Raw genomic sequence first — 19,710 nt, 5'->3', positions numbered from 1 at the left:
TTTTCATTCAGGTATCTAATGGCTAGGTAAACCTCATCCAAGATGAGAACGGTATTAGTGCCATCTAAAACTGGGTCAGAGCTCTGGCACAATCACAACAGGCCTTATGAGATTCTCTACTTGGCACCTTACTTCATCTTGGTTGCTGCTCTGCTTTCTCATCATTTCTCTCCCTGCCTCCTCAACTATTTTCTCACTGATCTCACCCATCTTCTTATCACAGAAGTGTTAAGAGTTCTTTTCATCATATGCTCAGGTACACTGTGTTGGTCTCTTGTTTCCCATTAAGCTGAGAACTGATGTTGTCTTGAAATGATGTGCAGAGGACCCCAAGCTGATTTGCGTCTGAACCTAGGCAGACAAATTTAGGTTGGTATTTGGAGTTTTAATAAAAAGCCTTTCTATAGATTCACAGAAATTAGTTCTGGCTTAATATAAAATAGAGTCTGTAAATTAAACAAAGTATGATATTTATTATATGTGACAAATCAGACATAAGAATAGGAGAAAAACTAATGGAAGGCTATTTTGATAGACACCCTATCTAATTACTAATTGTGTTTTAAAAGATACATAAAGTTCTATTTCATTCAAGCTAATGAGAGCTTAATTTATCTAATTAAATTTGCTCTTTAACTGTGCTAAACTAATGAACCTTGGTTTCATTCTTATGTTCCTCTTTTTGACAGTATATGTATATTTTTGAGTCAAGATCCTGTTAATTATCTGTTTACTTAGCTCTTTCTGGGTTTCATATGCCATATACCAGCATGATATCCAAATGGCAGTTAGCTTTTGAGAATATTTGTGAGTATAATGAGTACACGAAGCCAAATTTAGGATGCAAGGCATCTGATACTACAGTTCCAACAAGCCAGGTTTCCCCTCAACAGGACTGCTTGTAATGGTATAGCTTGCATTTTTCCTCAGGGATACCTTCTGCTGTAAATGCATTTGTATACATCATAGTCTTTCTTTTATTAATAACTTCTGGGAATTTTACTGTTGGTTTAATGACTGCAGGATGATTTTCATGATCTATCAAACTTTGATCAGAATATCTGGTAAACCATGTCTGTAGATTATAAATATAATGAGTTTTATGCACTTGAGTATCAGGTACTGTTTCATAATGGACATATCAGATGCAAAAAGTTGGCGGTAAAAGCTGCTACTGCAATCTCTCTACCATCTCCAGTATATCCTAAACCCTGAAAACTGAAAAATAAAGATTTTTAGTTGCCATCCACTCAGTCTCCACTCATTACTCTGAGTACAATCACAGTATTGTCACAACATATGCTCATTCTGTCTTTAAGTTAAAACTGCCCTGTAGATAGATACTGAGTCTATTACAAAGAAGGACCATCGTATCTTCTAAATTTTTCAGCCTCTTGTGTTATGCTTGCGAAGTAGTCTAACATATGTTTTCAGATAACCATTTGCTTAGCCCACTGGACTCACTTATCTATCACCTAACTGTTACAAGACCCAAGGTGACAATATAGACAAGCCTTACAAAAGATGGTCCTCGAAGTGCACAGGCTTGGTTTTCCATGGAATACAGCTGCTTCTTCCCTTAGCCTGCTCCTCCCTGTTCTCTGGAAACTATTGCTCACTATGACCACCTGCACCTACCTACTGATACGGATGGTGTAGCACAGACTTCCACAGAAGGAAGCAAAGTAAGATTGTTAGTCCAGACAGGAAAATGAAATCCTACTGCCATGTCGTTAGGGTAAACGCAGATAATCCAGCCTCCACCAATTTTTTCTTTTCTGGGGAAGAAGAAACTTTTGCCCCAACAATTGGACCCCTAGAAAGGAGGAGAAGAAAAGGTAAAGGAAGAGAAGAAAAGGTGTTGAGGTCATGCATGGTAATGTGGCCTAGCTCTTCTTGTCACTTGCTCCCCACAAGCGGAGCTGAATGCTTGCTGCTGTTTCTTCTGCTGATGTGGTGTCAGCCTGGGCCCAGCTTGCTGGAAAATCTAGGTTCCACTCTCCTGAAGCACAGAACAAAATGAAGGGGAGTGGTGATAAATACACATTTCATAAATCAGCTAAACATGAACAGAATATCCTGGGACCAAACAGAAAGAGGCAATTCTTCCTGCTAAATGTTGAAGACCTGCTGCAAATAACAGAGATCTGTGACTTTCTAAAACATTTTAGGAATCTTTTGAAACTTGAATATATGATCCAGTAAAAACTTGGAACATAATAAGCAGTTTCTAAAAGAGTTTCTTTTTTTCTTAAAATTGTTCATCTTTGTTATGTAATAATGGCAATATAAATGAAAACATAATACATGATAATTTTTGTAATTTCTGATACAAAGCATTCAAGAGATCTACAGCACATTAAAGGCTAGAGACTGTGCCATTTATTTCACACCACTGTTGCAGAGGGCTGAGTGGAACAGCACTTCAGTGTTAGTAAATCAGTAGTTAACAGAGGCCGGATGCTATGCAAATAGAAATTTTTGACTGGTTTTATAACTCTGGGTCTAATAGGAATTTTATGGACATCACAGATAAGATATGAATGACTACTAATTAGCTGATATTAATAATAGTTCTATTAGATTCTCTTGCTTAAAAAAAAACTCATATCATTTTTGTACATGAAGTAAAGTCCAAAATAGTTACCAGAAATATTGATTTTTAATGATGAAATCCAGTTTTGTTTGGGTTGAGATGATTCAACAAGCTCAGTATGAAATTACAGAGAGTTTTGTACCTCTTGTCAAGAAACATTTTGCTTAAATGGTTTGCTTAAAAATGATTCTCCAAGCTGTGTAGTTGTTTCTTTTGAAGGTAACTTTCTAGCTACTATAACACTCCACTAATGATCATCATTTCAGAGTGAGGTCATTGATCATTTAATAATTGGCTCTTCTAACTCTTGTCTTTACCCAGTGTTTTGTGTTCGTATTGGGCTCCATGAAAAATGTCATCATTGTAAAACACAAACTGTGATGGGATCAATATTGTTGATTGTTGATTTTCTCACTCATTTTTCTATTAATCTAAAAGGGAGGCCTTGAAGCTGGCTTCATGTTAAGGTGGATAACCAGTCAAATTCTTAGGTATGTGCACGTAGCTAACAATATTTGATCAGGATCATAATAAAATGATTCAGAATTTTTAACAACCTATATTATCTGATCTTCATTTAACCAGATTCCCTGTTGGTAAAGTCATCTCTCTCTACCTTATTCCTGGATATTCCACTAGTGATTTACTCATCTATCCATCTATCTACTCTTATCCTTAGAATATACTGAAAAAAATTGAGACTCCTATTTGAGAATTGCATTTTTGAAGGGCTGACTTGTGTACTGTACAGATGAGATCTTGAATAGAAACTATTGCAAATACAGTTATGTGTATAGATCTAGATGTATGTATGTGTCGGTACACACACACAGAGAAGTGTGAGCCATTCTGAAATGATTGCATAAAACAGTTAAAAATAGTATTCTGGGCTTAATATCATGTAAAACCTTGAGTAACTTACTAATTAAACATTATTCACACTGCAAGTACCAATTTTCATTTCAGACTTCCTTCCAAGACATGTCTGATAAGGATAATTATTATGGTAATGATAATCGAGCTGTAAACACAGCATAATGAGGTATGAATAATAGAGTGCACAATATAAAATTGTTAGTTGCCAGTTAGTGTTTTTCTTTCTGTTTGTACGATTTAGTGAAAAGATTCTTTCAAATGAGATCAGAGCCTGGGTTAGGCTTCTCAGCAGTTCAGGTAAAATAGAGCGGAGGGGAATGAAAAGTAGTTTCTTTCCCTCTTCTCGCTTGTCATTTCCTAGAGTATAAAACACCTTGTCTTGCTGGGATTCCTAAGGTTCTCTCACAGTTAGTATCTTATTTTTCTCTGTGCAAGCTTTCCCAGCCAACTTCCCATAAAATTATCACTGCTTTTATACTGTCCTGTAAGTATATACTTCTATATATACATAATAAATATATATAATATATATTTTATATATATTATATTATATAGATAATATATATATTTATATACTTTTATACTGTCCTCCTCTCCATGTAAGCAGCTAATGGACACATATCCTGTTATATTCTTGAAAGTCTCAACCTTGTGATGTGAGAATAGCATATTAGTATCTCAATGAGAAAAAGCTATGGTGAGAGGTAGGAGGTTAACTATCCCATTTCTCCTTGATAGCCAATTATTGTGCCTGGTTTAGAGTTTTATGGGTACTACAGGCATCGAGGGCAGGAGCAGGCCCTGATGACATGAGGGAGAACTTGAGGTATTCCAGGTTGGCAGGATGTGCTGAGCTACTGTGGAAATGAAAATAATGGTGTAGGACACAGATCTTAGAAAACCAGATGTTACCAGTTCTGAGGCAAAAGTTGTTCACAACTATCTGTGGACATCCTGTATTTTTCTATGGAGCTATGAAACTTCCGCTCATCCCTTGACTGTGGTACATGTACTGCTGGTGAAATGCAGATCATCTCAGGGTGAAATACAGCAGAATCTGGGGATGAGTAAGTCTCTTGCAGGCAGGCTGAGCTCAGAGCCTGCTCCACATGCCTTATTACTGCTTTCCTTGAAGCAGACTGGGAGCTTGACCTCAGTTTCTGTAAGTACTTGTGGAAAAACAGATCTGGGGACTGACTCCTATCTCTAGTCACTAATATACTTGCAAACAGGTGGGTTGTTTTCCGGTCCTGCTCCCTGCAAATATCTGCAGTGCTAGACTACCCCAGGTGGCATTTGCTCTCCCTATATTGTGTTGATATTGAGACAGTCATTAAGCAAACTACCTTTACTTAATGCTGTCCGGGGACAAGCATCATAAGCAAGTTTCCTGATGCAGAGATTGCTAATGTCTTGAGAATACTAATAGCAGGAGTGCTGGTGGTTGACAGGCTGTATGAGTACAAACTACTTCACCACCATGGATAGCTCTTCCAGACATATTCTTTACAGCTGCTGTGAGAGAAGGCAGAAAAGTTAAGTATCATCTGAGGTACAAATTCAATCTGGTTTTAGTGAGATTATGGTAGTTTGCTTCATCTGTACTTTTCTACCACAGGAGCTCTATTTTCCATGCTGCTGTTTTTATCTGATGGTGTTCGTCTGAGAACCATGGTGGACTTCTGTGTGAGGAAGAGAAAGAAAGGAACTGCAAAATAGTTGTTTCGAAAACATCCTCTGTTTTACCAAGGATCTAAAGATTTTCAGCAAAAAAGAAGAATGTAGAGAAAGTCTAGGCTATGTTTAATCATGATTTAAAAATGCAGTTTTCTTGTTTCATGGTGCTAGGGTTACTTTTTTTATCTATCTGCTGAGAAAGCTAATACTTAGTCACGAACTGGAGTTCATGACTACAGTTACAGCAAGAGAGATTATAGTTTTACGTTATGTGGCTCCATTAAGACATACCCTAAATACTTCTTCTATGCATAGCATAAATACTGTGGATAGGTTGCAAATGTACACCAGTCAGAAGTATGGAGACTTTTTGATACAATGAAAAGCTTAATGTAAGGTTTGAGGAAAGGTCTAAGATCTGAGTGGAGCTCTGTATAGATTCAGACATGGACCACTCAATTATAATTAAAAGTAGTATACTTCTTTTCCTTGTTTTGACTTCCTAGAAGAAGACAATTTATAGGAATTCTGCTTCTAGTATGCTGTTAGAATATGCCTCAGTGAGATTCTAGAAAGCTAAATGGGCATAGATGCTCAGTTTCTGTCACGCTTCCTCATATGCATGCATTTCCAGAAAGGAATTTTCTCTCTAGTCATGTTTGGCAGATATATTTGCTTCTGTGTGTTTGATGAAGTAGAAACTCTTTGGTTTCAAACTGAGTTTTGATTACTGAGGAGTATTTGTAATGTTCACAGTGAAACCAAGGGCATAAATTTGAGAAAAAAGGAAAAGAACAAATACTGATAACTGTCCTAGAAGAAGGTATTTGGAAGTCTTATAGCAAATCTAATACATTTGAGACTTTTTATTTTGTATTTGTGAAACTATATAATGCTGCTTATGCAGAATTCTTGCTTTCTCCTTTGGTTGTGAAAGTAACAGATCGAAATTACTTGTTACCACTCAGTTTCACCAAATGTTTAGATGTGCTGTTCGTTAGCATATGAGTAACCTCGACCTGAATCGTGGCCTAAAGTATTAGCAGTAAGTTACTGGTATTGTGACACTGTATTACAGTCTTTAAGGTCTGTATTAAGTCATTTAAATTACATAAACTGTGTATGTCAGGAATAAGTAACATGGGTTTTCTTTCACACTTTACAGAACGAGGCTCAAAAGGGCATCTTGATCTCACAGAGTTAATAGGAGTTCCTCTTCCTCCTTCTGTCTACTTTATCACCGGCTATGGAGGGTTTCCAGCTTACAGCTTTGGTCCAGACGCTAACATTGGCCGACTGGCAAGTGCTATAGTACCACTGCCTTTCTACAGAGATTTCGCTATTGTAGTTACAGTGAAACCAAACAGTGATCGTGGAGGAGTGCTATTTGCAATAACAGATGCCTTCCAGAAAACTATTTACCTGGGAATGAGACTTTCACCGGTTGATGACAGCACCCAGAGAATAATTATGTACTACACAGAGCCTGGTTCCCATATTTCCCGAGAGGCTGCTTCATTTAAAGTGCCAGTGATGACTAACAGATGGAACAGGTTTACAGTGACTGTTCAGGGAAATGAAGTTGTTCTGTTCATGGACTGCGAAGAATATCAGAGGGTTCAATTCCAGAGATCAGCTCAGGCCTTAGTGTTTGAATCAGGCTCTGGTATATTTGTTGGTAATGCAGGAGCCACAGGCCTGGAAAAATTCACAGTAAGTACTGTCTGACATATTTGCATGTCTCAGTGTTGTATATATGTACTCTCTATCCAAGAAATTCTATTTGCAATGCTTAAATCCCAAACTCTATTACAAATTTTACAACTTACATTTTTCATACCAGGCTAGTGTTCAGGTAGTGCAGATATATAAAAATCGTGGTTTAAAATGTAGATGTTCCTAGAACCTCAGAAGTTTATTAATAATCTAGCTATAGATTTCAATGCTCAGTCTGAGTAAAGGGAAATTCAAAGTAAATGTTTCATAATTTTATATGCCCTTCATCTGGAGGGCTGATTTCAGGATATCAGTTTGTTTAACTTCTGAGAATAGCACTTTAGTACAAAGTCGGTATTTTAAACTCTTATAAGCGAGGTTATTCCACACTGAACATTAAGAAGACAATGATATTATGATTTACATGCAAATCAGCCCAAGGATGTAATTCAGAGATAAAGGGATTTGGAATATGAAGCTATGTCTATAATTTATATATCGCTTGAAACTTACCAGGTGCTCTAGAATAACAGAATAGACCTAACCATCACTACAAGGCTCCCAAGCACTATGAACTTGAGTGAAAGCATCTTCCTCCTGGGTCTAGCCTGGAATTTTCAGCTATTGAGCTTCCAAGTGGGAATACAAAAGCTGCTAAAGTGCAAGATTTTGACAAGTTGCCAAACTGAAATGGAAATATCACACTTTTTCTCTTCTCCTCTGTACTTCAAAACTTTTACAGTAGTTTGTGAGATTAATATTTCTTCCCTTAAAATAATAGAGCAGCATGCAGATCTGAGCATTTACTTTGGAAAGGGAAGATGTTCCTTCCAAAGCTCAGGTGTGTTGCAGGTTGTGAGCTCTGGTAAGCAATAAGGATAATGTACTTGTATCTTTTATCTGACTATTCTAAGCACCAGAGATACAATGATTAGCAGAAAACAAGTTGTGAAAAGAGATAAGTAGAAAAACTGCCTGCTAATGCTGCCTTTCTTGGACAGATGGGATGAGTGGACTATTGTTAAAGCTTGATTAGTAAGTAGGAATGAGAAATATTCAGCAAAATCAGAGCATTTTGGTGCTCCATCTGGAAAATATATGTGAGATGATTATTGATGGTGATTTCTGCAACTGAATCTGAAAATATAGTGATAGAAATGCACAGTGGATTACAACATAAGCATTTCCACAGAAACAGGCAATTCTGTGCACTATATGGAGTACATAAATTTGAGCCATTATCCTGTAAATGCTTCAGTACCATTAACTGTGACAAGTATTCTAGATTCTTTCTTCTTGCATTGTATGTTGCAATTGCTTCTGGGTAGAAAAACTGAACTGTTGAATCTTCCTCAAGTTCTATCTGTATGGTAAGAACTGCTTACTCTGGATATCCAAAAGAGAAACAATTCAGAGCAGATTGTGTAAATGACCAGATTATGAATGAATATGAATACTGTGAAAATGAAACATCACTTTCAAAAAACTGCTGAGTCTCTGATCATACCTCTTTTCATATGTAATCTGTCAGTGAACTGTTCAATTATTTTGGCATCATTCAACATCTAAGTGGCCCATTATTGAGCTCGAGGAAAACAAGATGGTTCAGATCACTGAGCTGTTTGATTGCCTGCAAACTCAGGAAACAACACTGCATGAGTTTCATGGTCTTTGAAGTTACAGAAATTAGAAGATAGTTAGTTGAAAAGAAAATCTCAGATTTTGTTCTCTTCTGAAATATTTTAGAGGTCACCAGAAATACTGCCTCAAAAATATTTCCCTGCTTATAATTTCCCAGTGCTTCTAGGATAGGGAGAGGACAACTACAAACAGGAAACAGTGAGCCAGAAAGCCAGGCATAGCAGCATACAAAATTGGTAGCTACTCCTATGCTGGAGTTTGCATTTTTTTGTGGCATTAAGCAACAACAACAAAGCAAAATACTCTTCTAATTGCAACAGCTTTTGCAGTTTCTTTACCAAGACATAGGGGTTTTTTATCTCTCAGGAAGCAAATCTTCTATGCACCTATAACAGTACTTAGATCTAACACAAATAAAATATCTTTGCACAGTATAAAGGATTCTAGCTCCTGGGAGAGAAGTCACTGGACTGAGAAGTATTCTGCACCTGTCTGGAGACGCAGACTCAAACCTTATGTAAATCCATCAGTTTTTTCATGCTCTTCCCTTCCTAAAGTGTAATAGCAAAAAGAAAATATATAGAAAGTCATCAAAATACAAAGATGCAGTTATATGTTAAGTAAGATGACTTTTTATTTGAATACACATCTTTTTGCCCTATATATGCATCATACCTAACAGTAGGGGCCAAGGTTTGTAATTAGGGGCTGTATGAAGTTATACCCATGCCTTAAGTCTGCAAACATCCGAAGAGAGGCTATTTTAGTAGTAGAGACCGTAATGGGTAAAGGAAAGTCAAGAATAGAAGCATGAAGGCAGATCCTAAGGAGCAGAGAGGAAAGGTTTCCATTGTAATTTCGACCAGCTTCACTGGAAGTTCTGTTCAATTGCTTTTGTTTTCTCTTGAAATCAAATGAAAGATGGCAGTAAAATTATTATTTTGCTGTGAACAGGAGATCTGAGACTCAGGTAGGCCTTGGAGGAGAGGTTGGGAATAGTTAGGAAAAAAGGAGCTGCAGAGGTGGAGGCTGTTTTGACCTTGGTAGAGCTGAGCTGATAACATATCTGGATGAACAGTGTTGCAGATGATAATAATTGGATAGACAGTGAAGAATTGCAAAGATAATTGTATTTTGAGGTCTAAGCTGAGATATATATGAAGTGGACTGTGTAGAGAAGTGGAGAGAACCTAGCAGGGGAGCAAGTCATTTGACACTAGGTCTCTTCTCTGTAAGACAACTTTTATCAAACAGTCAAGGTAACAGTCATGAATTTGACAGCATATACGACTAACAGTCACAAAAACCTGATGACGTGAGAAGCTGGATGAGTTGCAAAAAACTATTTAGAGGAGCTCCTTAGGGTGCGCTACAACAAAAGGGGAATTGCATGATAGGATGAGGGCAAGGCTGTGAGTTGCAGTTTTATATAGCTAGGCTTGACATTTATCATATGTAAAACAAATGATCTGATTTTAATAAAGTCTGATATGCAATCCTTCAAATAGCAGGAGCACAGAAATGAATTGGCTATTCTTTGTGAGTTTTTATGATATAATTTCAATCATTGATTCTTAAAGTAATGCATATTTACATGCCTAAATAAGTGACAAGTGATATTAAGAAGTGAAGGATGGAAAGTCCTTATTTTTAGAAACCCCACACTCCACAAACTCCAGGATACTGACACCTGAGGGATATGTTTCATATCACTATAATCATTTTTACATGTTCGTTTAATGCTTGCACAATTCATTGTATACATATTTTACGTATCCTATAAATTCTTTTTTGGAAAAAAAAATACAGTATTCATGGCATTGCATAATATAAAGCTAAATTCAAGTTTAAATTCCTAACACATATTGCATTCTTTGTAAAAATTCAGCAACCAGATATTTTTGAGATAGAATTTTCCAGGCTTACCTTCAACCTGAACGAACCCTGGATATTAACATTTTGAGTAAATTCGATTCACCCTCTGTGTCACTTACCAATAGTTCCCTCCCATCTTTTGTCTCCATTTTTAGGGATTTTCACATGTCATCTTTGGAGTTATATTACCCTTAACTAGAAAGACCAGACTGCTTTATAGACTCTAGGACAGAAACCAGCACTAGATCCTTCTGATGGGGCACTACAGATACAGAGAATGTGACCACTGTAGGCTGTGATTGGCACTTCCATTAAAAAATCTAGTGTATCTCTAAGTGAGTTTCCTGTACGTTATATTCAATCTGTACACTTATTATATAAGTATTTTTGCTTCCATACATCACTGATGTTCATGAAACTCATTGTATATGTTCATGAAACTCATATGGCAGATTTTCCAATTCCAAGGTTTTCCACATGTTGCAAAACCAAAACATAAAAACATATTTAAATTATAAAAAATGAGCTTATTGTTATAAAATTTTGTGCTTCGGATAATTTCCAAAGCAGGTCAAACCAGTCCTTCATACATGCTACTTAGAATATACTTCCTTGATCTGCTTTTGTTGTTTTCTGTAGGGCTCTATTCAATATCTGACAATCAAATCTGACCCAAGGGCTACTGAAGACCAATGTGAAGATGATGATCCTTACGTGAGTACTCTCACATACTTTATCTGTTCTCAGTGCCTATACACCAGAGATTTCAAAACCACTTGCCATAGGACATTTTCAGTAAGACTAAGTGTACTATTTCTTCCTGAGACTATCCTGCAATACTTTATATGTGGGTGGAAGTTTTTTTTTTTTTCTTTGACTGCATAGTCCTTAAAACTGTGATTTTCAAAGAGCATCTTTTTCTGTTGTCTGTAACACTTCTGACTATATAAACTATGACATTCATTTTTCTAACGTATTATCTTCATGAAATGCTTCTATACTGAAATAAGTTAACAGCATAATGAGCCTGAGGCATCACTGACTGAAGAAAAATTATAACTAAGTCCTATCTGCATTAAAGTAGCCAGTTCCTTGTAGAATATACATTTTTTCCCCTGGGTTTTTATGAACTTGTTATCATGATTTGTTTTTGCATAGGCTTCAGGAGACATGAGTGGCAATGGCAGCATTCAAGAACGTGAAGGTATTTCTGAGATACAAGAAGTACTTGCACCTTCTCATCTTCCCATCAGGGTAAGTTTATTTGATTTATTCAGCCTTATTCTGGGTTAATAGTAATAACGTTTTGGATAGCAAAGTCTGGATTCTGTCATTAGTTTTTCATATGGTAATTTCTGGAGGCACCTATGGGAATATCATGCACTCATTTAAATTTGACTCCCGAAAATCCTGTTTAAGACAAGATTGTGTAGAGCGTTTCATTGGCATGGTGCTCTAGTAGTGATCCAAATGTGGAGAGTAACTCAATGTCATGCTTTTTTTCAAATGCTTTTGAAATCTCCAGAATTCTTATACTTCTGCAACAGGTATGGCTAAAATAGTCTGCTGAAGATACTACTTTAATAAATAAATGGAGGATAATAACATTAGAATGATTGACAGTCATCAGCAGCGAATGCCATGGAAAGACTATTAAGAACAGGACAAAAATGCAAACAGAATACTTCCCCAAAATATTCTTTAAGTCTGCAGCAATTTCCATCTCAGGAAATGCCTGATATAGGAGTGTATTGGTCTGTGTTTAGTGAACCTCAGCTGAGTTTTCCTTCTTAAATTTCTTGATTTGTTTTTTCAACCCATGGGAATTTTAGCATCCCCATTGTCCTGCCACAGCATTCTTTAGCTTAATTAGTGACATACTTTGTGAAGAACTTGGGCCTTTTGCTTGCCCTCCTGAACTTGCTAACTAGAGCTTGCATTTGATGGTTCCTCTCCTAGAAGACAAAGTGAACAGTTATTCCTTACTCACTGTAACATTTATGATTTTAGAGATTTCAATTGTATTTTGTCCCCTTTCCCTTTTTGAGCCAGGTTGAAACATTCTTGTCTATTCAGTTATTTCTCATAATGAAGCTCCACATGTAGATTGTATCAAACATGTCTGTCTTATTCTCATTGATTCCCTTAGAGAAAAGTAGGATTGCTCATGAAAATAGCTTTTTTTACAGAAAAATATACTGACATTTCCCCAATATGGCACATATCTCAGTTATTTCATTGCTGAGTTCCTTTACGAATTATGGGTGAATACCATCTGGTCATGATGATTTGTTGCCTTCATTTAATGTGTTTCCTAATCTATTCTTATAAAGACTTCAGTTTTAGAAATAGTCTCAGCTGAGTCTTCCATGAACATCCTTTTGCAGGACATTCCTTTAGCTCTTCCACCATCAACATGAATGCAAAATTTCATTTATTTTTCCTGCTACAGTTTAACCTTCTCTGAGCACTCCTTTTACAACTTGATTGTTTGTTGACTTGGCTTCCTTCTCCTGATGTGTTTGAGAAGATACTTATTGATTATTTTTATGACTTTTGCAAATAGTTGCTTGAACTCTTTTTTGGCCTCCCTTATTATCCTTGTCACTGAATCACAGAAACACAGAATAGCTGAGGTTGAAAGGGACCTCTGTATTGTCCAACTTCCCTGCTCAAAGCAGGGTCAGCTAGAGCAGGCTGCTCAGGGCCTTGTTAGGGCCAGTCAGATTTTGAATATCTCCAAGGATAGAGACACCACAACTTCTCTGTACAACCTGTTCCAGTGTTCAATCAATCTCACAATAAAAAACTTTTTTCTGATGTTGAAATAGAATTTTTTGCATTTCAGTTTGTGCCCATTGCCTCTTCCCTTTCACTGGCTATCACTGAGAAGAGTCTAGTTCTTTGTGCTTTGCTCCCTCCCATCACGTTTTTATACATATTGATAAGATCCCACAGAGCCTTCTCTTCTCATGCTCCAAATCTCAGTGGCCCTTCACTGGCCTTTCTCCATTGTGTCCATGTCTTATACCAGGGAGCCCAGAACTGAACAGAAGAGAAGAATCATCTCATTGCCCTGCTGGTGCCATTCTTCTCAATGCAGCCCTGGATGGTGTCAGCCTTCTTTGCACCAAGAGCACATTGCTGACTCATCCTCCAACTATTGTTCGGTGGGTTCCTTTTTCTATAAAGCCACTTTCAGTCAGTTGGCCCGCAATCTGCACTGGTACATGGCGATATTCCTCCGCTGGTGCAGGACTTCATTTTCCTTTGTTGAACCTCAGGAGATTCTACTCTGGTCATTTCTTCAGTCTGTTGAGGCTCTTTTGAATGGAAGCACAACCATCTGGTGTATCACTTATATCATCTGTAAAATTTAGTTCTTTAGGTATCACTTTAAGGTTCCTTTTCCTTTATTTTGTAACGCTTTTAATTTATTTTCATTTTTCCACAAATTATTCTCCCTTCTTAATTTAATGTTGTGTCACTTTTTTTTTCCAAATATTTTTAAGATTGTGTGGGAAACTCAACGAGGCTTTAAGTGGATAGATATTTTTCTCTGAAGTTCTGCAGCAGCATGTTAATAAAGCAAATATGTATCTGTAACAGTTTATCACGCTTAAGCAACAAGAAAGATAGAAGACTCTCTGTAGTTCTTTTTCATTTTTCAAATAACTTTTAACTAGTAGCTTGTCATTTTTTTGGACTGTGTAGAAACAATGAAGAACCTGTGTGCAGTCCTAGTTACCATTACAGTGACTCTTTGTAGAAGCTAATCACACAATGGTTTATCTTGCTTAGGTTTCTGAGTCAAATAATCATAAGCAGGGAAGGTTGATAAATGATCATTTTCTTCAAAATCTAAGAACTTCATGCAAAATTTTTTCCTTGAATGGCATGGCAATGGTTTTTAAAATACCTAAGGACTTCAAAAAGCCATACCAGTGTGTCAATAAATATGTAGGTTTTACGTTTCTCTTAGCAAAGTTTAATGCTTATGCCAAATATGAAATGTCTAAATGCTAATGACTCATAAGATTTGTTTGCCTTCCACTGTAACTACCCAAGGTGTTTTAATGGCCCTAGTCTTTAGAAATACTAAAGACACAGAGAAATGAATGACAATTTAATAATCAATACAGTCAATTACAGATGTTTCTGAGAAAGTTTATATTCACATTCTACCTTGAAAAACTGCTGAACAAATTCTCTAAATCAGCATTTCAAAGCAAACTGTGTTGCTGAGGTGAGATGAAATAAGTAAAGGTCACATTTGAAAATATAACCGCTGAACAAAGAAGCTGGTCAGTGTCAATTGTTTATATTCTGATTTGTATTATTCTGTTAAACTGTGAGGTAGAATTGATTAGTATTCTTTGGCTTACTTCAGAGTATTTCCATTTCATGGACCTTAGGTACTTTTTTTTCTCAGTGAATTGGCAAAAAAAAAAACTTAATTTATCACTTGTAGAAGACATGTCTCTTCATGAAGACTTTTTTTGTGGATTCTCTGCTACTTGTTTATTCAGCCAAAAACTGCCCTTGACAGGTGTCTTCAAAAGGATCTTCAAAAATATATAGCTTGTACTACTATGGATGTCAGAAAGAAACTGAAAGGCAGTGTCAGAAAAGGAAAGTAGGGGAACAACTGTTCATTATTAATTCACGAGTCTTCACGGACTTTTCATGCTGGAACACTGGGCTCAGGCTTTCTTCACACAGGACCAATACTATCCACTTTGTTTCTTTAAGCTTACATCTTTATGAACTAATAATCACAGAATAAGATCATAGGATCACAGGATAATTCAGATTGGAAGGCACCTCAGGAGATCATCTAGTCAAACTTTCTGCTCTCCACAAGCCTTCTCTTCCCCAAACTGATCAGCATCCTGAAGATACAGGATCCAGACTGAACTATGGCATATTTCTTTCTATTATCATTTAAATAAAGTGACTAAGACCCTAGGGCTTGCTCTGTGAGAGCTCTCTTCTGTTACAGAGGGCTTTCTGCGAATTTTGAACCTTACTTGAAGGGGCAGAATCCTCAGTATCTGACTCAGGGTATGTCAGGGTCCTAAGAGTTGATAAAGAAGAACTCTGGACTACAAGGACGTGAAGTAGCTGAACCAGAATTTATTTTCCTTATCATCAGAGGCCAGAAAAACTGCTAAAAAGGAAGCAGTATCTGTGAATTTTCTGGAGGAAGGTTTTGGAATGGGCCAAACAGCAGGAGAGTGCTCTGGTTTTATACACAGAGGCAAAAATAACCTTTGTATGACTCTGCTTTTATGTACTTCTGAATTCAGTCCTCTTGCAGGAGCTAAATTACAACTGGTTGTCCCCTCTGTAGTGTTCTCCTGCTCATGAAGACCTACAGATGGGAAAGCAAAAGTGCTTGGTGCTTCTCAGAGTTTTACTGACTCCAGACTAGATGCATATAAATACATTAGCTCAGCAAGGAAGAGTGCCATGCAATTCTAGCAGGTCACAGGCAGTGAGAAGGTTTCATTTTCTATAGTCAGGAGATGGTACTGAAATGCATATCTGCAATCTCCTGCTCAATTCCCCCCTTTCCCTTGTGCACAGGGAGTGCATGTAAAGAAAGCTTGTTATCATGGTTTGTATTTGCACAGGCTTCAGGAGACATGAAATATTCTTTTACTCAGCACACCCTTCCAAAAGCATTTGCTGATGTTTATCATTAATCTTTGTGTATGGTTATTAGCTGCTGGTTATTTTTTCCACTGATATGTTCTCATGTCTAAATTGACTTGGAATATTTGAAGAGATTTCGTATTTCCTTTAATTGCTCCACTACAATCCATATGTACTTTTCTCATTATCCTTACTCTAATCATTCCATCAGTCAGGCAATCAGTATTACCAGGCACACGTTCTTTTGGGTGTAGTGTGAGGTTTTTTTGTTTTTTTTCCTACTATCTTCAAGGTGTTTAACAAAGTAAATATCTCTATTTTTCCCAGAGTTATCTAGTGTAGAAAGTTAGATTTGGGGATGATAATTATTAATATTTCTTTTCCTATTATATAGCTTCATTTTTATTTCTCAAAAGTAAATATTTAAATCCTTGTCCTACTTTTGCTTTATTTATCTTCCCAGTGAGATAAAAACAGCAGAGCGGTTTATAGACTGTATAATTAGGCACATTCTGAATTCTATGAATTATTTTCTGGTGTTCATTTGAAGCACTGGTTTTATTGCATCAGAAGAAGGAAGTCATTAAATATTGTATTTAAAGCGAAAAGTCCTGTAATTCCTCCTGTAATACATGAAACACTTAATACTGCAAGTTTACTGTAATTCAGACAAACTGGCTACGTAAAAATTTTAGTGGCCTCTAAAGAGTAGTTGAAATATTCTTATACAAAGTATCAGGAACAAGGTATGTAGTTTTAAGGGAACTAAGAGAAGAGGAAACACTCCTTTGTTTTTTTCTTGGGTGGAACAAACAAATCTGAGCTCCAGTGAAATTCCTTTTGTCTACTGCCTTTGGAATCAGATCTGGCCAACAGTGGAAAAGATTCCTATTGCTCAGGAAGCTGGGTGACAGACTTGCTCTCACCATTACTGATTCCTTTATTTAGCAGACCACTGGTTCAGTTAGAAGCATATGATTATCCTCACTGATCTGCGTCAAAGCAAAGGCTCACGTGCACATACTGTCTAGAATTATCTATCCTTTTCTTTCCCCTTCAAACAGAGACCTAAAGTCTATTTTCAATACATATCTTAATAACAAGAGGTACTTGACACTCTTCCTCAATTATAAGGATACAAAACCAATGGGATATAATTATGCCAGTTACTTTTCTTCCTTTTGCTGATATATGTAGCCTACTATTTTTAAAAGTCCCGTTATGCCATTTTGCACTTCTTATCCTGGTTCCAGACTGAGATGCTTGGCCCATTAAATCTGCTCCAGATTACCATACCATCACAAATCACATCTAAATCTGACCTAACTGGCAAGCGGAGGTCTGCATGTGCTAATCTCTTCCCAGCACAGAGCCAGCACTTCTCCAGACCTCCAGTAGTAGGGAGTAGGCTGGATACCTTACTGCACATGGCTGATAACAGATTTTTGCAACAGACTCCCCGGCAGCATGCAGACCACATGAGGAAGGATGGATGCTAACCAGCTCCAGGCTCTTAGACCTGCAGTGATACCCTTAGGTTCCTTTTGCTTTTCTCCCTCTCCATGGGTTTGCCATGTGCCTGGAGGAGCTGAATTTGAAAGCACTGTGCTAGCTTTTCACAAGAGCTTGACTTTGATGCTTATGCCTGTTTAATATTGACAGAGTATGAGAGCTCATGTGACCAAATTAGTGTGACATCTGCTGCTAGGCAGAAATCAGATGTATACTGCTAATAAAGATTAAAAAAAAGGAAACAGAAGGTGAAATAAGAGGTATCAAATTAAAAACTTGCAAATGTAAATGTGTGTATATATCTAAGACATTAGTAAATTCCAATTTTATGCTAGAAAAGGCAACTAATGTTTCAGAGAGCAGCATAAGAGCAAAGACTTATAAGGTGTTATGCTGGAAAAAGCTGGCCTTCTGGTTTGCTTCATAAATGTAGTATTTCTGATTACTATGCTTTGAGGAAGGTAACAAATCTGTTGATTCATGCTTTAAAACATATGATAACCTTTTTGTCTAAATAGTTCTCTGGGATTTTACATTTTTTAGCCTGAAGACACATCAGCTGAGCCAGTGGAAGCTCCTCCAACTGTATTGTCTCATTTGGAAGAAAATGATTTCTCAGGACATCACATATCAGAAGAAACCACTGAACCAGCTAAAATTAAAGAACAAGGCACTGCTTTTTTTTTTTTTTTTTTTTTTTTTTTTTTTTTTTTGGGGGGGGGGGGGGGGGGAATGGAAGGGATCCTTTTATGTTCTCTAGGTCCCGATCTATAGTTTTCCTGTGTATGAAAAGCCCCTGTAATATTCCTGGTGCTGCTAGGAATTGAAAATGCTATTATTTTTGGCATCCTGCATGTTAGAAAAGAACTGCCATGTCAGACATCTGGTCTTTCAAATTAATAGATTGTAATTTGTAATTTTTTAATAGAAACAAATGTAAGTGGTGGAAACTACAGCCACTCTTCAGCTCATCTCTTCCATCTCTCATTTTTTACTCAACAGAGATGTTTATCTCAGCCACTGGTATTTAACAGGCAGTGAATAGGTTTACTCTTCCATGATCTGGAAGTTTTAATCATATTTTAAAACAAGAAAAAATGGATAAAACTTAATTTTTAAAAGTTCTCCTTTTTGGGAAGTTCTCTTACAGTAATAATGTCATAATAATGCAGACAAATCTACCTACTATGCTGCTGCAGTGATACTCTAAAGCACTCCAAAAATGTGCAGGTGTTAGGCAAAGGGAAGAAAAGGGGAAAAATTCCTTTTCTTTCTGCTAAGGTCAGTGGGAAGCATGTCATTTCTTATGAAGTACCTCTGTAAATAGGGCTACTGGCTCTAAAGTAACATTGACCCTTTAAAAGGAATTAAAAATAACTATTTAATTTGAATATATGAAAATATCACAGTAATGTTCTCCACAAAAGATCTGAATCTGCCTGGTATACATAGGGTATTTTATGTACAAGTGTAAGCAACAAAGTGAAAACCTAGGATATAGTGCATTGAGGAATGCCAGTCCTCTACTGGTAAGATGATTTTTGTGCACTCTTAGACAAGTAAGACTAAAGCTGGTTACTTTAATAAGGTCAAAAAGAGTGCACCTATTAAGTTTCACATATATTTCAAATAGTACCTGCTGTACATATATCTCTTATGTATAACATTATGTAGGTGAAATATAGGCAACCAAAAGATAAGAGGCTGAGGCAAAGAAGATGATGCAATACAGTTTCTTCACTTTATCCTTAAAATAAGTAGTTATTTTGTATTTTATTCTGTTTTCTCTTTTTTCTTTCTTTTTAAACCTTCAAAGTTATGGAATGACTGATATTAATCCTTGGAATGTTTCTATCTCTGTATTTTGGTGAAAATTTAAGTATTTCTTTTTTCATACTACTTGCAGCATCTATGCTCTGATAAATATATCTGAGTGCGTATTATTTTGTTCTGTCTCTGTTTTTTTTTTTTGTTTAGATTCAACTGTCACAGATGAAGAACAAGGCAACAGTGAATCTACCTCTTTCATACAGGAAACCTTAGGAGAAGATGTTGGCTCTGGTGTTACTGTTTTGCCAGGAGTGAGCAAAGTGAAGGTCTGTGCAATGAGTTTATCATTTATCTTCTCATTTTGTCTCAGAAGCAGGAAAATATGTGAA

The 19,710-nt window shown here is 36.7% G+C and overlaps 1 protein-coding gene across 2 annotated transcripts in view; it reads left to right on the top strand.

Moving 5' to 3' along the window:
- LOC134137146 (collagen alpha-1(XV) chain-like) overlaps positions 1–19,710 on the top strand; it is a 157,164-nt gene that overhangs the window by 48,657 nt on the left and 88,797 nt on the right. For both annotated transcript variants that reach the window (XM_062569760.1, XM_062569759.1), the window contains exons 3-7: positions 6,315–6,862; positions 11,021–11,095; positions 11,540–11,635; positions 18,095–18,221; positions 19,529–19,647. In XM_062569760.1, the coding sequence (XP_062425744.1) occupies positions 6,315–6,862; positions 11,021–11,095; positions 11,540–11,635; positions 18,095–18,221; positions 19,529–19,647 (965 nt within the window). The remainder of the gene's footprint in view (positions 1–6,314; positions 6,863–11,020; positions 11,096–11,539; positions 11,636–18,094; positions 18,222–19,528; positions 19,648–19,710) is intronic.

Source organism: Rhea pennata, chromosome 2, assembly GCF_028389875.1.
Source record: "Rhea pennata isolate bPtePen1 chromosome 2, bPtePen1.pri, whole genome shotgun sequence".
NCBI classification, from domain to species: domain Eukaryota; kingdom Metazoa; phylum Chordata; class Aves; order Rheiformes; family Rheidae; genus Rhea; species Rhea pennata.
The sequence above is the reverse complement of the archived record's forward strand: the minus strand, read 5'-3'. Positions and strand labels throughout refer to the sequence as shown.